The 13,326-nt window shown below is 45.2% G+C and overlaps 1 protein-coding gene across 5 annotated transcripts in view; it reads right to left on the bottom strand.

Annotated features, from left to right (window-relative positions):
• dy (dusky) overlaps positions 1 to 13,326 on the bottom strand; it is a 96,919-nt gene that overhangs the window by 44,756 nt on the left and 38,837 nt on the right. For all 5 annotated transcript variants that reach the window (XM_067782871.1, XM_067782870.1, XM_067782872.1 and 2 more), the window contains one exon: positions 12,706 to 12,902. In XM_067782871.1, the coding sequence (XP_067638972.1) occupies positions 12,706 to 12,765 (60 nt within the window). In that variant the 5' untranslated portion in view covers positions 12,766 to 12,902. The remainder of the gene's footprint in view (positions 1 to 12,705; positions 12,903 to 13,326) is intronic.

Here is a 13,326-nt window from a genome sequence, read left to right as displayed (position 1 = left end):
CAGGGATCCAGAAATGATCCCGGAAGGATCCCAAAACTATCCCGAAAAAGTAACAAAAAAATCTCGAAATGACTCCTACGGCATCGCGGACGGATCCAGAAATGACCTCGGTAGGGTCCCCAAATGGTCCCGAAAATACCCTGATGGATCCGGCAAACCATGAAGAAATGATGCAGGAAGGGTCACCAAATGGTCCCTGCGGGATCCCAAAATGATCCCGGAAGGATCCCAAAACTATCCCGAAAAAGTAACAAAAAAATCTCGAAATGACTCCTACGGCATCGCGGACGGATCCAGAAATGACCTCGGTAGGGTCCCCAAATGGTCCCGAAAATACCCTGATGGATCCGGCAAACCATGAAGAAATGATGCAGGAAGGGTCACCAAATGATCCCGAAATAATACAGAAAAAGCCTAAAGGGTCTCCAATTCATCCCGAAATTACCCTTATGTGTTCCCGTACACATCCCCAAATCCTTTCAGAAGAGATGCCGGAAGGGTCCCCAAGGGTCCTGTATTAGCCCTGAAAAAGTTCCGAAATCACCCAGACAGGCTCTCGGACGGATCCCGAAAACCACCAAAAAATTATCCCGAAATAGTCCCGAAGAAGTCCCGAAATGACCCTGACGGGATCTCGAACGGATCCCTAAATGACTCTAACGGGATCACGGACAGATCCCGAAATCCATCCAGGAATGATCTTGGAAGGGTCCCAAAATGATCCTGAAATAGTCTCAGAAAAGTCCAGAAATTACCCTGATCCCGAAAAAGTCCCGAAATCAACCTGACGGAGTCCCGTACGGATCCCGAAAACCATCCAGAAATGATGTCGGTAGGTACCCCAAATGATCCCGAAATAGTCCCGAAATGACCCCGACGGGATCCCGAAAACAAACCAGAAATGATGCCGGTAGGTACCCCAAATAATATCGAAAAAGTCCTGAAATGACCCCGAGGGGATCCCAGACGAATCCCGAAAACCATCCAGAAATGATGCCAAAAGAACCCCAAATGATCCAGAAATGACTCCGCCAGGATCCCGGACGCATACCCAAAACCATCCAGAAATGATGCCGGAAAGGTCCTCAAAAGATCACCTAGTAGTCTCGGAATGACGACGACGGGATCCCGGACGGCTCCCGTAAACCATCCAGAAATGATGCCGAAAGGGTCCCAAAATTACCTTGTATTAGTCGAGAAAAAGTTCGGAAACGACCCCGACGGGATCCCGTATGGATCGTGAAAACCATTTAGAAATGATGCCGGAAGGTCCCCCAAATGATGCCGAAATAGTCCCAAAATGACATCGACGGGATCCCGGACGGATCCCGAAAACCATCCGGAAATGATGCTGGAAGGGACCCCAAATGGTTGCGAAAAAGTTCCGAAATGACCCCGACGGGATCCCGGATGGATACCGAAAACCATCCAGAAATGATGCCGGTAGGTACCCCAAATTATCCCGAAATAGTCCCGAAATGACCCTGACGGGATCCCGAAAAACATCCAGAAATGATGCCGGAATAGACCCCAAATGATCCCGCAAAAGTCCCGAAATGACCCCGCCAGGATCCCGAAAACCATCCAGAAATGATGCTGGAAGGGACCCCAAATGGTTCCGAAAAATCCCGAAATGACCCCGACGGAATCCCGGACGGATACCTAAAACCATCCAGAAATGATGCCGGCAGGGACCCCAAATGGTTCCGAAAAAGTCCCGAAATGATCCCGCCAGGATTCCGGACGGATACCTAAAACCATCCAGAAATGATGCCGGTAGGTACCCCAAATTATCCCGAAATAGTCCTGAAATTACCCTGACGGGATCCCAAAAACCATCCAGAAATGATGTCGAAAGGGTCCCCAAATGATCCTGTATTAGTCGAGAAAAATTCCCAAAATGACCCCGGCAGGATCCCGGACGGATCCCGAAAACCATCCAGAAATTCCGGAAGGGACCCAAATGATCCCGAAAAAGTCCCGAAATTACCCTGATGGGATCCCGGACGGATCCCAAAAACCATCCAGAAATGATGGCGGAAGGGACCCAAAATGACCCCGAAAAAGTCCCGTAATGATCCCGGAAACCATCAAGAATTTATCTCTCAAAGGTACGCAAATAATCCCGAAAATACACCGACGGGATGCCGAACGGATCCCGAAACGCATCCAGAAATGATGCCGGAAAGGTCCCTAAATGAGCGCGAAATAGTCCAGAAATGATCCCAGAATAGTCCCGAAAATATCCCAAAATAACCCCGACGGGATGCCGAACGGATTCCGAAACCCATCCAGAAATTACCCCGGCGGGATCCCGGACCGATCCCGAAAACCATCCAGAAATGATCCCGGAAGGGTATCGATATGACCCTCACGGGATTACAAATAAGGTGAAGCTAATAATAAAACAATGTTAATAAGGCAGCAGGCGCATTGGGGCGAATGAAAATTTACATAGAAACATACAGGTAAAGCTAATAAAAGCGTGATAATAAAAACAATTGAAGGAGGGCGGATGGCGCGAGTAGAAGGAGAGGACCACTGATCGTTCCTCCAAAATTGTCTAGATCTCGATCTGTATGTGCCAGATACCAAAAACTATTGATTTAGGAGAAAATTTATATTGAGCTATAACAATAGATGTATAGATTTTACACCATAGGGGGTGATAAAGGGGGGGGGGGGGGGGGGGCAGAGGGTGTCACTGCTCACTTTGTAAGCCCTCGTCTTATTTGACCCCTTGAGTCTGTGATATTGGTGAAGGCCAGTATACGTAAAGTTATAATGTGTAAAAATTATTAAAAAGTAATTGCTCGAAGGGGTCGTGGGTCCCCCACCCCTCTTTCCATGTTCGAAAAAAATTTCGCTAGTAGACTACTGTCTGCGTCCCAAATTTCATCAAAATCCGTGTAGCCATTCTGGCGGTTTCAGTCGCAAAGACGAAAAAATATAATAATTAAATTATAACTGTTCCTAGGGGGCGGAGACCACGCCCCTTTTGAAAAATATATAGCTAGTAGATCCTTGTAGACTATTGGCTATATGTGTGCAAAATTTCATCCAAATCGGTCCAGCCGTTCTTGCGTGATTGAGTCACAAAGACAAACGGCTGGACAAACATCCAAACATCTTCACATCCAAACATTGCCATTTATAATATACTTTTAATTGGAATTTTAATTTGGAATAATTTGCAGCAAATCCATGGTCATAAAAGCTCATAATTTAAAAAGGCATGTGTGCTAAACTACCGGTTGCGAAGAGACCAAAAATGATCATGGAAGGGTCCCAAAATGATACCAAAATAGTAACGAAATGATGCCGACGGGAACCTGGACAAATCCCGAAAATCATCCGGAAATTAACCAGGAGGAGTCCCAGAATGATTCCGAAATAGTCCCGAAAAAGTCCCGAAATTACCCTGATGGGATCCCGAACGGATCCCGAAACGCATCCAGAATTGATGCCGAGAGGGTCCCCATATGATCCCGTAATATTGCAGAAAAAGTCACGAAATGACCACTAAAGGGTCCCCAAATGATCCCGAAATAGTCCCGAAATGATGGGTTCCCGTACAGATCCCGAAACCCATCCAGAAATGATGCCGGAAGGGTCCCCAAATAATCCCACATTAGTCGAGAAAAAGTCTTGAAATGACCCCGACGGGATCCCCTACACATCCCGAAAACCATCCAGAAATGATGCCGGAAAGGTCCCTAAATGATCGCGAAATAGTCCCGAATTGATCTTGGGAGGGTCCCAAAATGATCCCGAAATAGTCTCGGAAAAGTCCAGAAATTACACTGACGGGATCCCGGGCGAATCCTGAAAACCAATCTTAAATGATGCCGAAAAAGTCCCGAAATGACCCTGATGGGACCCCGAAAGTATCCCGAAAACTATCCAGAAATGATGCCGGAAAGGTCCTCAAATGATCTCCTAATAGTTCCGAAAAGACCCTGACGGGATCCCGAACGGATCCCGACAAATATCTAGAAATGATGCCGAAAGGGTCCGCAAATGATCCCGTATTAGTCGGGAAAAAGTCCCGAAATGACCCCGACGGGATGCCGGAAGAACCCAAAAACCATCCAGAAATGATTCCGGAAGGGACCCCAAATTATCCCGAAAAAGTCCCGCAATTATTCCGACGGGATCCTGAACGGATACCGAAAACCATCCAGAAGTGATGCCGGAAAGCTCCTCAAATGATCACCTAATAGTCCCAAAATTACCCTGACGGCATCCCGGACAGATCCCGAAATCCATCCAGAAATGATCTAGGGGAGGTCCCAAAATGATCCCGAAATAGTCTCGGAAAAGTCCAGAAATTACCCTGACGGATTCCCGGACGAATCCTGAAAGCCATCCTTAAATGATCCCGAAAAAGTCCCGAAATGACCCTGACGGGATCCCGAAAGGATTCCGAAAACTATCCAGAAATGATTCCGGAAAGGTCCTCAAATGATCCCCTAATAGTCCCGAAATGACCGTGACGGGATACCGAACGGATCCAGACAACTATCCAGAAATGATGCGGAAAGGGTCCCGAAATGACCCCGACGGGATCCCGGACGAATCCCAAAAACCATCCAGAAATGATGCCGGTAGGTATCCTAAATGATCCCGAAATAATCCCGAAATGACCTCGTCGGCATCCCGGACGGATCCCGAAAATTATCCAGAAATGATGCCGGAAAGGTCCCCAAATGATCCCCTATTAGTCCCGAAATAACCCTGATGGGATCCCGGACGGATCCCGAAAACCATACAGAAATGATGTCGAAAGGGTTCCCAAATGATCCCGTATTAGTCGCGAAAAAGTCCCGAAATTACCCCGACGGGATCCCGGAAGGATCCCGAAAACCATCCAGAAATGATGCAGGAAGAGCCCCCAAATGATCCCGAAAAGGTCCCCAAATGCCCCGACGAGATCCCGGACGGATACCGAAAACCATCCAGAAATTATGCCGGTAGATACCCCAAATGATCCCGAAATATTCCCGAAATGACCCCGTCCGGATCCCGGATGGATCCCGAAAACTATCCAGAAATGATGCCGAAAGGGTCCCCAAATGATCCCGTATTAGTCGAGAAAAAGTCCCGAAATGACCCCGGCGGGATCCCCGACGGTCCCGAAAACCATCCAGAAATGTTGCCGGAAGAGCCCCCAAATGATCCCGAAAAAGTCCCCAAATGACCCCGACATACCCCAGAAAAAGTTCCGAAATGGCTCCGAGGGGATCCACGACGGATCGCGAAAACCATACAGAAATGATTCCGGAAGGATCCCAAAATGATCCCGAAATAGTCCGGAAATGACCCAGATGGGATCCCGCACAGATCTAGAAATGATTCCGGAAGGGTCCAAAAACTATCCCGGAAAAGTAACAAAAAATCCCGAAATGGCTCCTACGGCATCCCGGACGGATCCAGAAATGATCTCGGAAAGGTCCCTAAATGATCCGAAAATGGTCCCGAAATGACCCTAATGAATCCGGCAAACCATCAAGAAATTATGCCGGAAGGGTCCCCAAATGATCCCGAAATAATACAGAAAAAGTCACGAAACGACCCCTAGAGGATCTCCAAATGATCCCGTATTAGCCCCGAAAAGGTCCCGAAATAACCCCGACGGGATCCCGGACAAATCCCGAAAACCATCCAGAAATGATGCCGGAAGGGATCCCAAATGATTCCGAAAAAGTCCCTCAATGATTCCGACGGGATTCCGAACGGATACCGAAAATCATTCAGAAGTGATGCCGGAAAGGTCCTCAAATTATCACCTAATAGTCCCGAAATGACCCTTAAGGGATCCTGGACGGATCCCGTAAACCATCCAGAAATGATCCCGATATAGTCCCGAAATGACCCTGACGAGATCTCGAAAGCATCCCTAAATGACCCTGGCGGGATCCCGGGCAGATCCCGAAATCCATCCAGAAATGATCTTGGGAGGGACTCCAAATGATCCCGAAAAAGTCCCGCAACGATTCCGACGGGATCCTGAACGGATACCGAAAACCATCCAGAAGTGATGCCGGAAAGGTACTCCAATGATCACCTAATAGTCCCAAAATGACCCTGACGGCATCCCGGACTGATCCCGAAATCCATCCGGAAATGATCTTGGGAAGGTCCGAAAATGATCCCGAAATAGTGTCGGAAAAGTCCAGAAATTACCCTGACGGGTTCCCGGACGAATCCTGAAAGCCATCCTTAAATGATCCCAAAAAAGTCCCGAAATGACCCTGACGGGATCCCGAAAAGATTCCGAAAACTATCCAGAAATGATGCCGGAAAGGTTCTCAAATGATCCCCTAATAGTCCCGAAATGATCGTGACGGGATCCCGAACGGATCCCGACAACTATCCAGAAATGATGCCGAAAGGGTCCACAAACGATCCCGTATTAGTCGAGAAAAAGTCCCGAAAAGACCCCGACGGGATCCCGGACGAATCCCAAAAACTATCCAGAAATAATGCCGGTAGGTATCCCAAATGATCCCGAAAAGGTTCCCAAATGACCCCGACAAGATCCCGGACGGATCCCGAAAACCATCCAGAAATGATGCCGGAAGAGTCCCCAAATGATACCGAAAAAGTCCCTAAATGACCCCGACGAGATCCCGGACGGTTCCCGAAAACCATCCAGAAATGATGCCGAAAGGGTTCCCAAATGATCAAGTATTAGTCGCGAAAAAGTCCCGAAATGACCCCGACAAGATCCCGGACGGATCCCGAAAACCATCCAGAAATGATGCCGGAAGAGTCCCCAAATGATCCCGAAAAAGTCCCCAAATGACCCCGACGAGATCCCGGACGGATCCCGAACACCATCCAGAAATGATGCCGGAAGAGCCCCCAAATGATCCCGAAAAAGTACCCAAATGACCCCGACGAGATCACGGACGGATCCCGAAAACCATCCAGGGATGATGCCGGAAGAGCCCCCAAATGATCCCGAAAAAGTCCCCAAATTACCCCGACGAGATCCCGGACGGATCCCGAAAACCATCCAGAAATGATGCCGAAAGGATCCCCAAATGATCCCGTATTAGTCGCGAAAAAGTCCCGAAATGACCCCGACGGGATGCCGGACGAATCCCGAAGACCTTCCAGAACTGATGCCTAAAGGGACCCAAAATAACCCCAAAAAAGTCCCGTAATGATCCCGGAAACCATCAAGAATTTATCTCTCGAAGGTACGCAAATGATCCCGAAAGTACCCCGACGGGATCCCGGAAGGATCCCGAAAACCATTCAGAAATGATGCCGAAAGGGTTCCCAAATGATCAAGTATTAGCCGCAAAAAAGTTCCGAAATGACCCCAACGAGATCCCGGACGGATCCCGAAAACCATCCAGAAATGATGCCGGAAGAGCTCCCAAATGATCTCGAAAAAGTACCCAAATGACCCCGACGAGATCCCGGACGGATCCCGAAAACCATCCAGAAATAATGCCGGAAGAGTCCCCAAATGATCCCGAAAAAGTCCCCAAATTACCCCGACGAGATCCCGGATCCCGAAAACCATCCAGAAATGATGCCGAAAGGATCCCCAAATGATCCCGTATTAGTCGCGAAAAAGTCCCGAAATGACCCGACGGGATGCCGGACGAATCCCGAAGACCTTCCAGAAATGGTGCCTAAAGGGACCCAAAATAACCCCGAAAAAGTCCCGTATGATCCCGGAAACCACCAAGAATTTATCTCTCGAAGGTACGCAAATGATCCCGAAAGTACCCCGACGGGATCCCGGAAGGATCCCGAAAACCATCCAGAAATGATGCCGGAAGGGTCCCCAAATGATCGCGAAATAGTCCCGAAATTATTCCGGAATAGTCCCGAAAAAGTCCCGAAATTACCCCGGCGGGATCCCGTACGGATCCCGAAAACCATCCAGAAATGATCCCGGAAGGGTCCCCAAATGATCGCGAAATAGTCCCGAAATTATTCCGGAATAGTCCCGAAAAAGTCCCCAAATTACCCCGACGAGATCCCGGATCCCGAAAACCATCCAGAAATGATGCCGAAAGGATCCCCAAATGATCCCGTATTAGTCGAGAAAAAGTCCCGAAATGACCCCGACGGGATCCCGGACGAATCCCAAAAACCATCCAGAAATGATGCCGGTAGGTATCCCAAATGATTCCGAAATAATCCCGAAATGACCTCGTCGGCATCCCGGACGGATACCGAAAATTATCCAGAAATGATGCCGGAAAGGTCCACAAATGATCCCCTAATAGTCCCGAAATTACCCTGATGGGATCCCGGACGGATCCCGAAAACCATCCAGAAATGATGCCGGAAGAGCCAACAAATGATCCCGAAAAAGTCCCCAAATGACCCCGACGAGATCCCCCACGGATCCCGAAAACCATCCAGAAATGATGCCGGAAGAGCCTCAAATGATCCCAAAAAAATCCCCAAATGACCCCGACATACTCCAGAAAAGGTTCCGAAATGGCTCCGAGGGAATCAACGACGGATCGCGAAAACCATACAGAAATGATTCCGGAAGGATCCCAAAATGATCCCGAAATAGTCCGGAAATGACCCAGATGGGATCCTGCACAGATCCAGAAATGATCCGGAAAAGTAACAAAAAATTCCGAAATGGCTCCTACGGTATCCCGGACGGATCCAGAAATGATCTCGGAAGGGTCCCCAAATGATCCCAAAATGGTCCCGAAATGACCCTGATGGATCCGGTAAACCATCAATAAATTATCCTGGAAGGGTCCCCAAATGATCCCGAAATAAAACAGAAAAAGTCACGAAACGACCCCTAGAGGATCCCCAAATGATCCCGTATTAGCCCCGAAAAAGTCCCAAAATGACCCTGACGGGATCCCGAAAGGATTCCGAAAACAATACAGAAATGATGCCGGAAAGGTCCTCAAATGATCCCCTAATAGTCCCGAAATGGCCGTGACGGGATCCCGACAACTATCCAGAAATGATGCCGAAAGGGTCCGCAAATGATCCCGTATTAGTCGAAAAAAAAGTCCCGAAAGGACCACGACGGGATCCCGGACGAATCCCAAAAACCATCCAGAAATGATGCCGGTAGGTATCCCAAATGATCCCGAAATAGTCCCGGAATGACCTCGTCGGCATCCCGGACGGATCCCGAAAATTATCCAGAAATGATGCCGGAAAGGTTCCCAAATGATCCCCTAATAGTCCCGAAATTACCCTAATGGGATCCCGGACGGATCCCGAAAACCATCCAGAAATGATGCCGAAAGGGTTCCCAAATGATCCCGTATTAGTCGCGAAAAAGTCCCGAAATGACCCCGACGGGATCCCGGACGGATCCCGAAAACCATCCAGAAATGATGCCGAAAGGGTTCCCAAATGATCCCGTATTAGTCGCGAAAAAGTCCCGAAATGACCCCGATGGGATCCCGGACGGATCCCGAAAACCATCCAGAAATGATGTCGGATGAGCCCCAAAATGATCCCGAAAAAGTCCCCAAAAGACCCCGACGAGATCCCGGACGGATCCCGAAAACCATCCAGAAATGATGCCGGAAGAGCCCCCAAATGATCCCGAAAAAGTCCCCAAATGACCCCGACGATATCCCGGACGGATCCCGAAAACCATCCAGAAATGATGCCGGAAGAGCCCCCAAATGATCCCGAAAAAGTCCCCATATGACCCCGACGAGATCCCGCACGGATCCCGAAAACCATCCAGAAATGATGCCGGAAGGGTCCCCAAATGATCGCGAAATAGTCCCGAAATGATTCCGGAATAGTCCCGAAAATGTTCCAAAATAACCCCGACGGGATCCCGGACGGATCCCTTAAACTATACAGATATGATCCCGGAAGGGTCCCAAAATGATCGCGAAATAGTCCCGAAATTATTCCGGAATAGTCCCGAAAAAGTCCCGAAATTACCCCGGCGGGATCCCGTACGGATCCCGAAAATCATCCAGAAATGATCCCGGAAGGGTCTCGATATGACCCTTACGGGATTACAAATAAGGTGAAGCTAATTATAAAACCATGTTAATAAGGCAGCAGGCGCATTGGAGCGAATAAAAAGTTAGATAGAAACATACAGGTAAAGCTAATAAAAGCGTGCTAATAAAAACAATTGATGGAGGGCGGATGGCGGAAGTAGAGGAGAGGCCCACTGATCGTTCCTCCAAAATTGTCTAGATCTCGTTCTGTATGTACCAGATACCAAAAACTATTGATTTAGGAGAAAATTTAGATTGAGTTATAACAATTTATGGATTTTACACCAGAGGGGAAGATAAAGGGGGGCGGGCGGAGGGTGTCACTGCTTACTTTGTAAGCCCTCGACTTATTTGACACCTTGAGTCTGTGATATTGGTGAAGGCCAGTATACGTAAAGTTATTATGTGTAAAAATTATGAAAAATAATTTCTAGAAGGGGTCTTGGGACCCCCACCCCTCTTTCCATGTTCGAAAAAAATTTCGCTAGTAGACTATTGTCTGTGTCCCAAATTTCATCAAAATCCGTGTAGCCTTTCTGGCGTGATTCAGTCGCAAAGACGAAAAAATATAATAATTAAATTATAACTGTTCCTGGGGGGCGGGGACCACGCCCCTTTTGAAAAATATATAGCTAGTAGATCCTTCTAGACTATTGGCTATATGTGTGCAAAATTTCATCCAAATCGGTCCAGCCGTTCTTGCGTTATTGAGTCACAAAGACAAACGTCTGGACAAACATCCAAACATCCAAACATCTTAACATCCAAACTTTCCCATTTATAATATATATTAGATTAGATATTAGATATTAGATTAGATTTATTATTTATTTATAATAATATCTATTTTTTCTCTTAAGAAATTTATTTAGTCAGAACATATGTAAATGAAAAAATTAATTTAAGTGAGTTATAGAAAAGAAACTAAAAAAATTATTGTTTGAAGTCTTTTTTACTTTCAATTCTGGGCAATTTCGCACGGCTCTCTAATGTCGTCGCCATAACAGCCTCTACATTTTCCGGTATAACCCGTTTGGAAACGCTAGCTAGCAATTGAACATGTCGTTCCGTTCCTTGTATGTGTGATGGAATTTTTGGATCATTAAACGGTGGATCATCTTGATTTAAATATTCTTTCAATATATCGTACCGAATGCTTCGCGTGAATGGTGGTTCAAATACGATATTTATATCATTCAAATTGATCATTTCCGTATAACTTGTGCAATTAAAGTTTATATCTGGTTTTTTATAAACTCTAAGTTCCATTGGCTCGTCAACATCGGTTCGATAGCGTAGAATTTTCTTGATGGCACAGTCGCGCTTTTCTTTGCTATCATCAAACAACATTGATAACAAGATATTTTCCGAATGCGCATAATATGAATTATCTTTAATTACTTGATTGACAATTTTGCGTAAACGAGGTTCTAGAAATCGTGAAATGGATGTTGTTTCTTCTCTTGATTTGCTCTTGATACTTGTCAAGCAATTTATTCAATTTATTAAATACACTTTTTTCAGCATTATTTCCATACCAAGTTTTTCCCAAATTCCAATCAACTTATCTTGTACTTGAATAGTGAATGATTTATGGGAAAACTTTTTTTGTTCTGTTTTAGCACGTTCGCTTAAGTAAAAATAATATCTCAAGATATCCAGATGGGTTGGTAAATTAAGATCAGTTAAATCAGTAGACACACCAAAAACAGTAACATCATGCTTGGGTATATGACTCATTGGGTTGCCGATAGTTGTTGATGTAGTTGCTTCATCTTGCGGTGTAGAGGATGGTGGATTCATTGTAAACTTTTTGATTTGGAATGGTCACTTCACTTATTATTTTTTTTGAAATATTTTTTAATCTGAAATTAGCACTTCACACTTTGAGTTCTACACAACGACTTAATGCATTCACAAAAACTGTTGCGTTATATATGGTCTACGAGACGAGGTAATAAGAATGAAATGGCTTAAAAAAACAACACAAGCAATTTTACGATCTGCAATTGTGTCACAGTGATACCTTCATTTTTTAAAACGGTTGAATAAAAAACCCACACAACTATGTTTACGACATGCAAATGCATCACAGTGATGCCTTGGTTTTAAAAGGGTTGTAAAAACGGTAATTTCTAAAATTTTTTTTTAATTTCTTTTCTATTACTAAGTTAAATTCATTTTTTCATTTACATATGTTCTGACTAAATAAATTTCTAAAGAGAAAAATTAACTCCAAAAAGAAAAAACATAGGCATTTTGCTGATTTTTTCATGTAAAGTGCAAAACCGGCGATTTTTTGAAATGTTTGTATGGTGAACTCCTAGGGGGGTTCCAGGTGGTGTGCCACTGGCATCGGTGGGTCGGACCTACAAAGTTAGTGTGAGTCGGTCATATATTTGGACTCGATTGGAGCACTCTAAATGGGCGAAGTGGGATTTTTCAAAAATTACCCCTATCTGGGGGGGGGGGGGGCATCAGACTCGTTTTAGAGGTATGGTTCCTTCGGCAAAGTTTCTTATTTTGATCCCTAGAATATGATTTTCACAGAGCAATGGGCGATTTTTTTGCCTCCCCACAAATCTACCCGCCCTAATGTACATATTAGCTGAAATGCTTAAAGCTCAATTGACAACCGGATTGATTGAATGTCAATCTATTTGACTAACTTAATGGATAATAACAATCCATCCATAGTTTTCTTGTTAACATAAAAACTCACCTGCAGTGAAAGGAAAAACATTAAAGTCAACCAAATCTTTTTGATCCGCATTTTTCTCATTGTGTTAAAGTTTCGTTATTGTTGTTGTATATGTTCTTTAAGCCTTAATTTTATTTGCTACTGTTGCCTTTTTTCACCACGTCGATATGCAAGAAATATTGTGGATTGATATTTTTATTGAAGCTGCAATATGACAACTGTAAAATAAAATGAAAAGCAAAGCATATTGCATTATATAAATTCATTTACAATTATTTTTCATAGTAGAAAAATAGGATTTACTTCAGTTGTTTCAAATATATAATAATAAGAGATTATGTGGTTTCAGATACTTTTCTGAATGAAAACATAGCACACGCTGACAATGTCAGCCAAAATGATCAATTTTTTAATGACCACAGTTAAATTACAATGTGTGACACCAAAAAAATACCTGGAAAGGCATACCATTTTTCCAGTAGATCTCGAAAGTCTTAGAATGATTTCCCCGAACACCCTCAAAACCGTGAGTTACGGGTATAAAACCCGTTATTCGTACCTTCGGACCTTTATGAGCCTATAACTTTGTTGGTTGTAACCTGGTTTTCAGTTTCTCTCCGTATTGTGTAAGAAGAGATTTAG

The sequence above is a fragment of the Eurosta solidaginis genome, chromosome 4, assembly GCF_040869045.1.
Source record: "Eurosta solidaginis isolate ZX-2024a chromosome 4, ASM4086904v1, whole genome shotgun sequence".
Lineage (NCBI taxonomy): Eukaryota > Metazoa > Arthropoda > Insecta > Diptera > Tephritidae > Eurosta > Eurosta solidaginis.
This window is presented reverse-complemented; position numbering and strand designations above follow the sequence as displayed.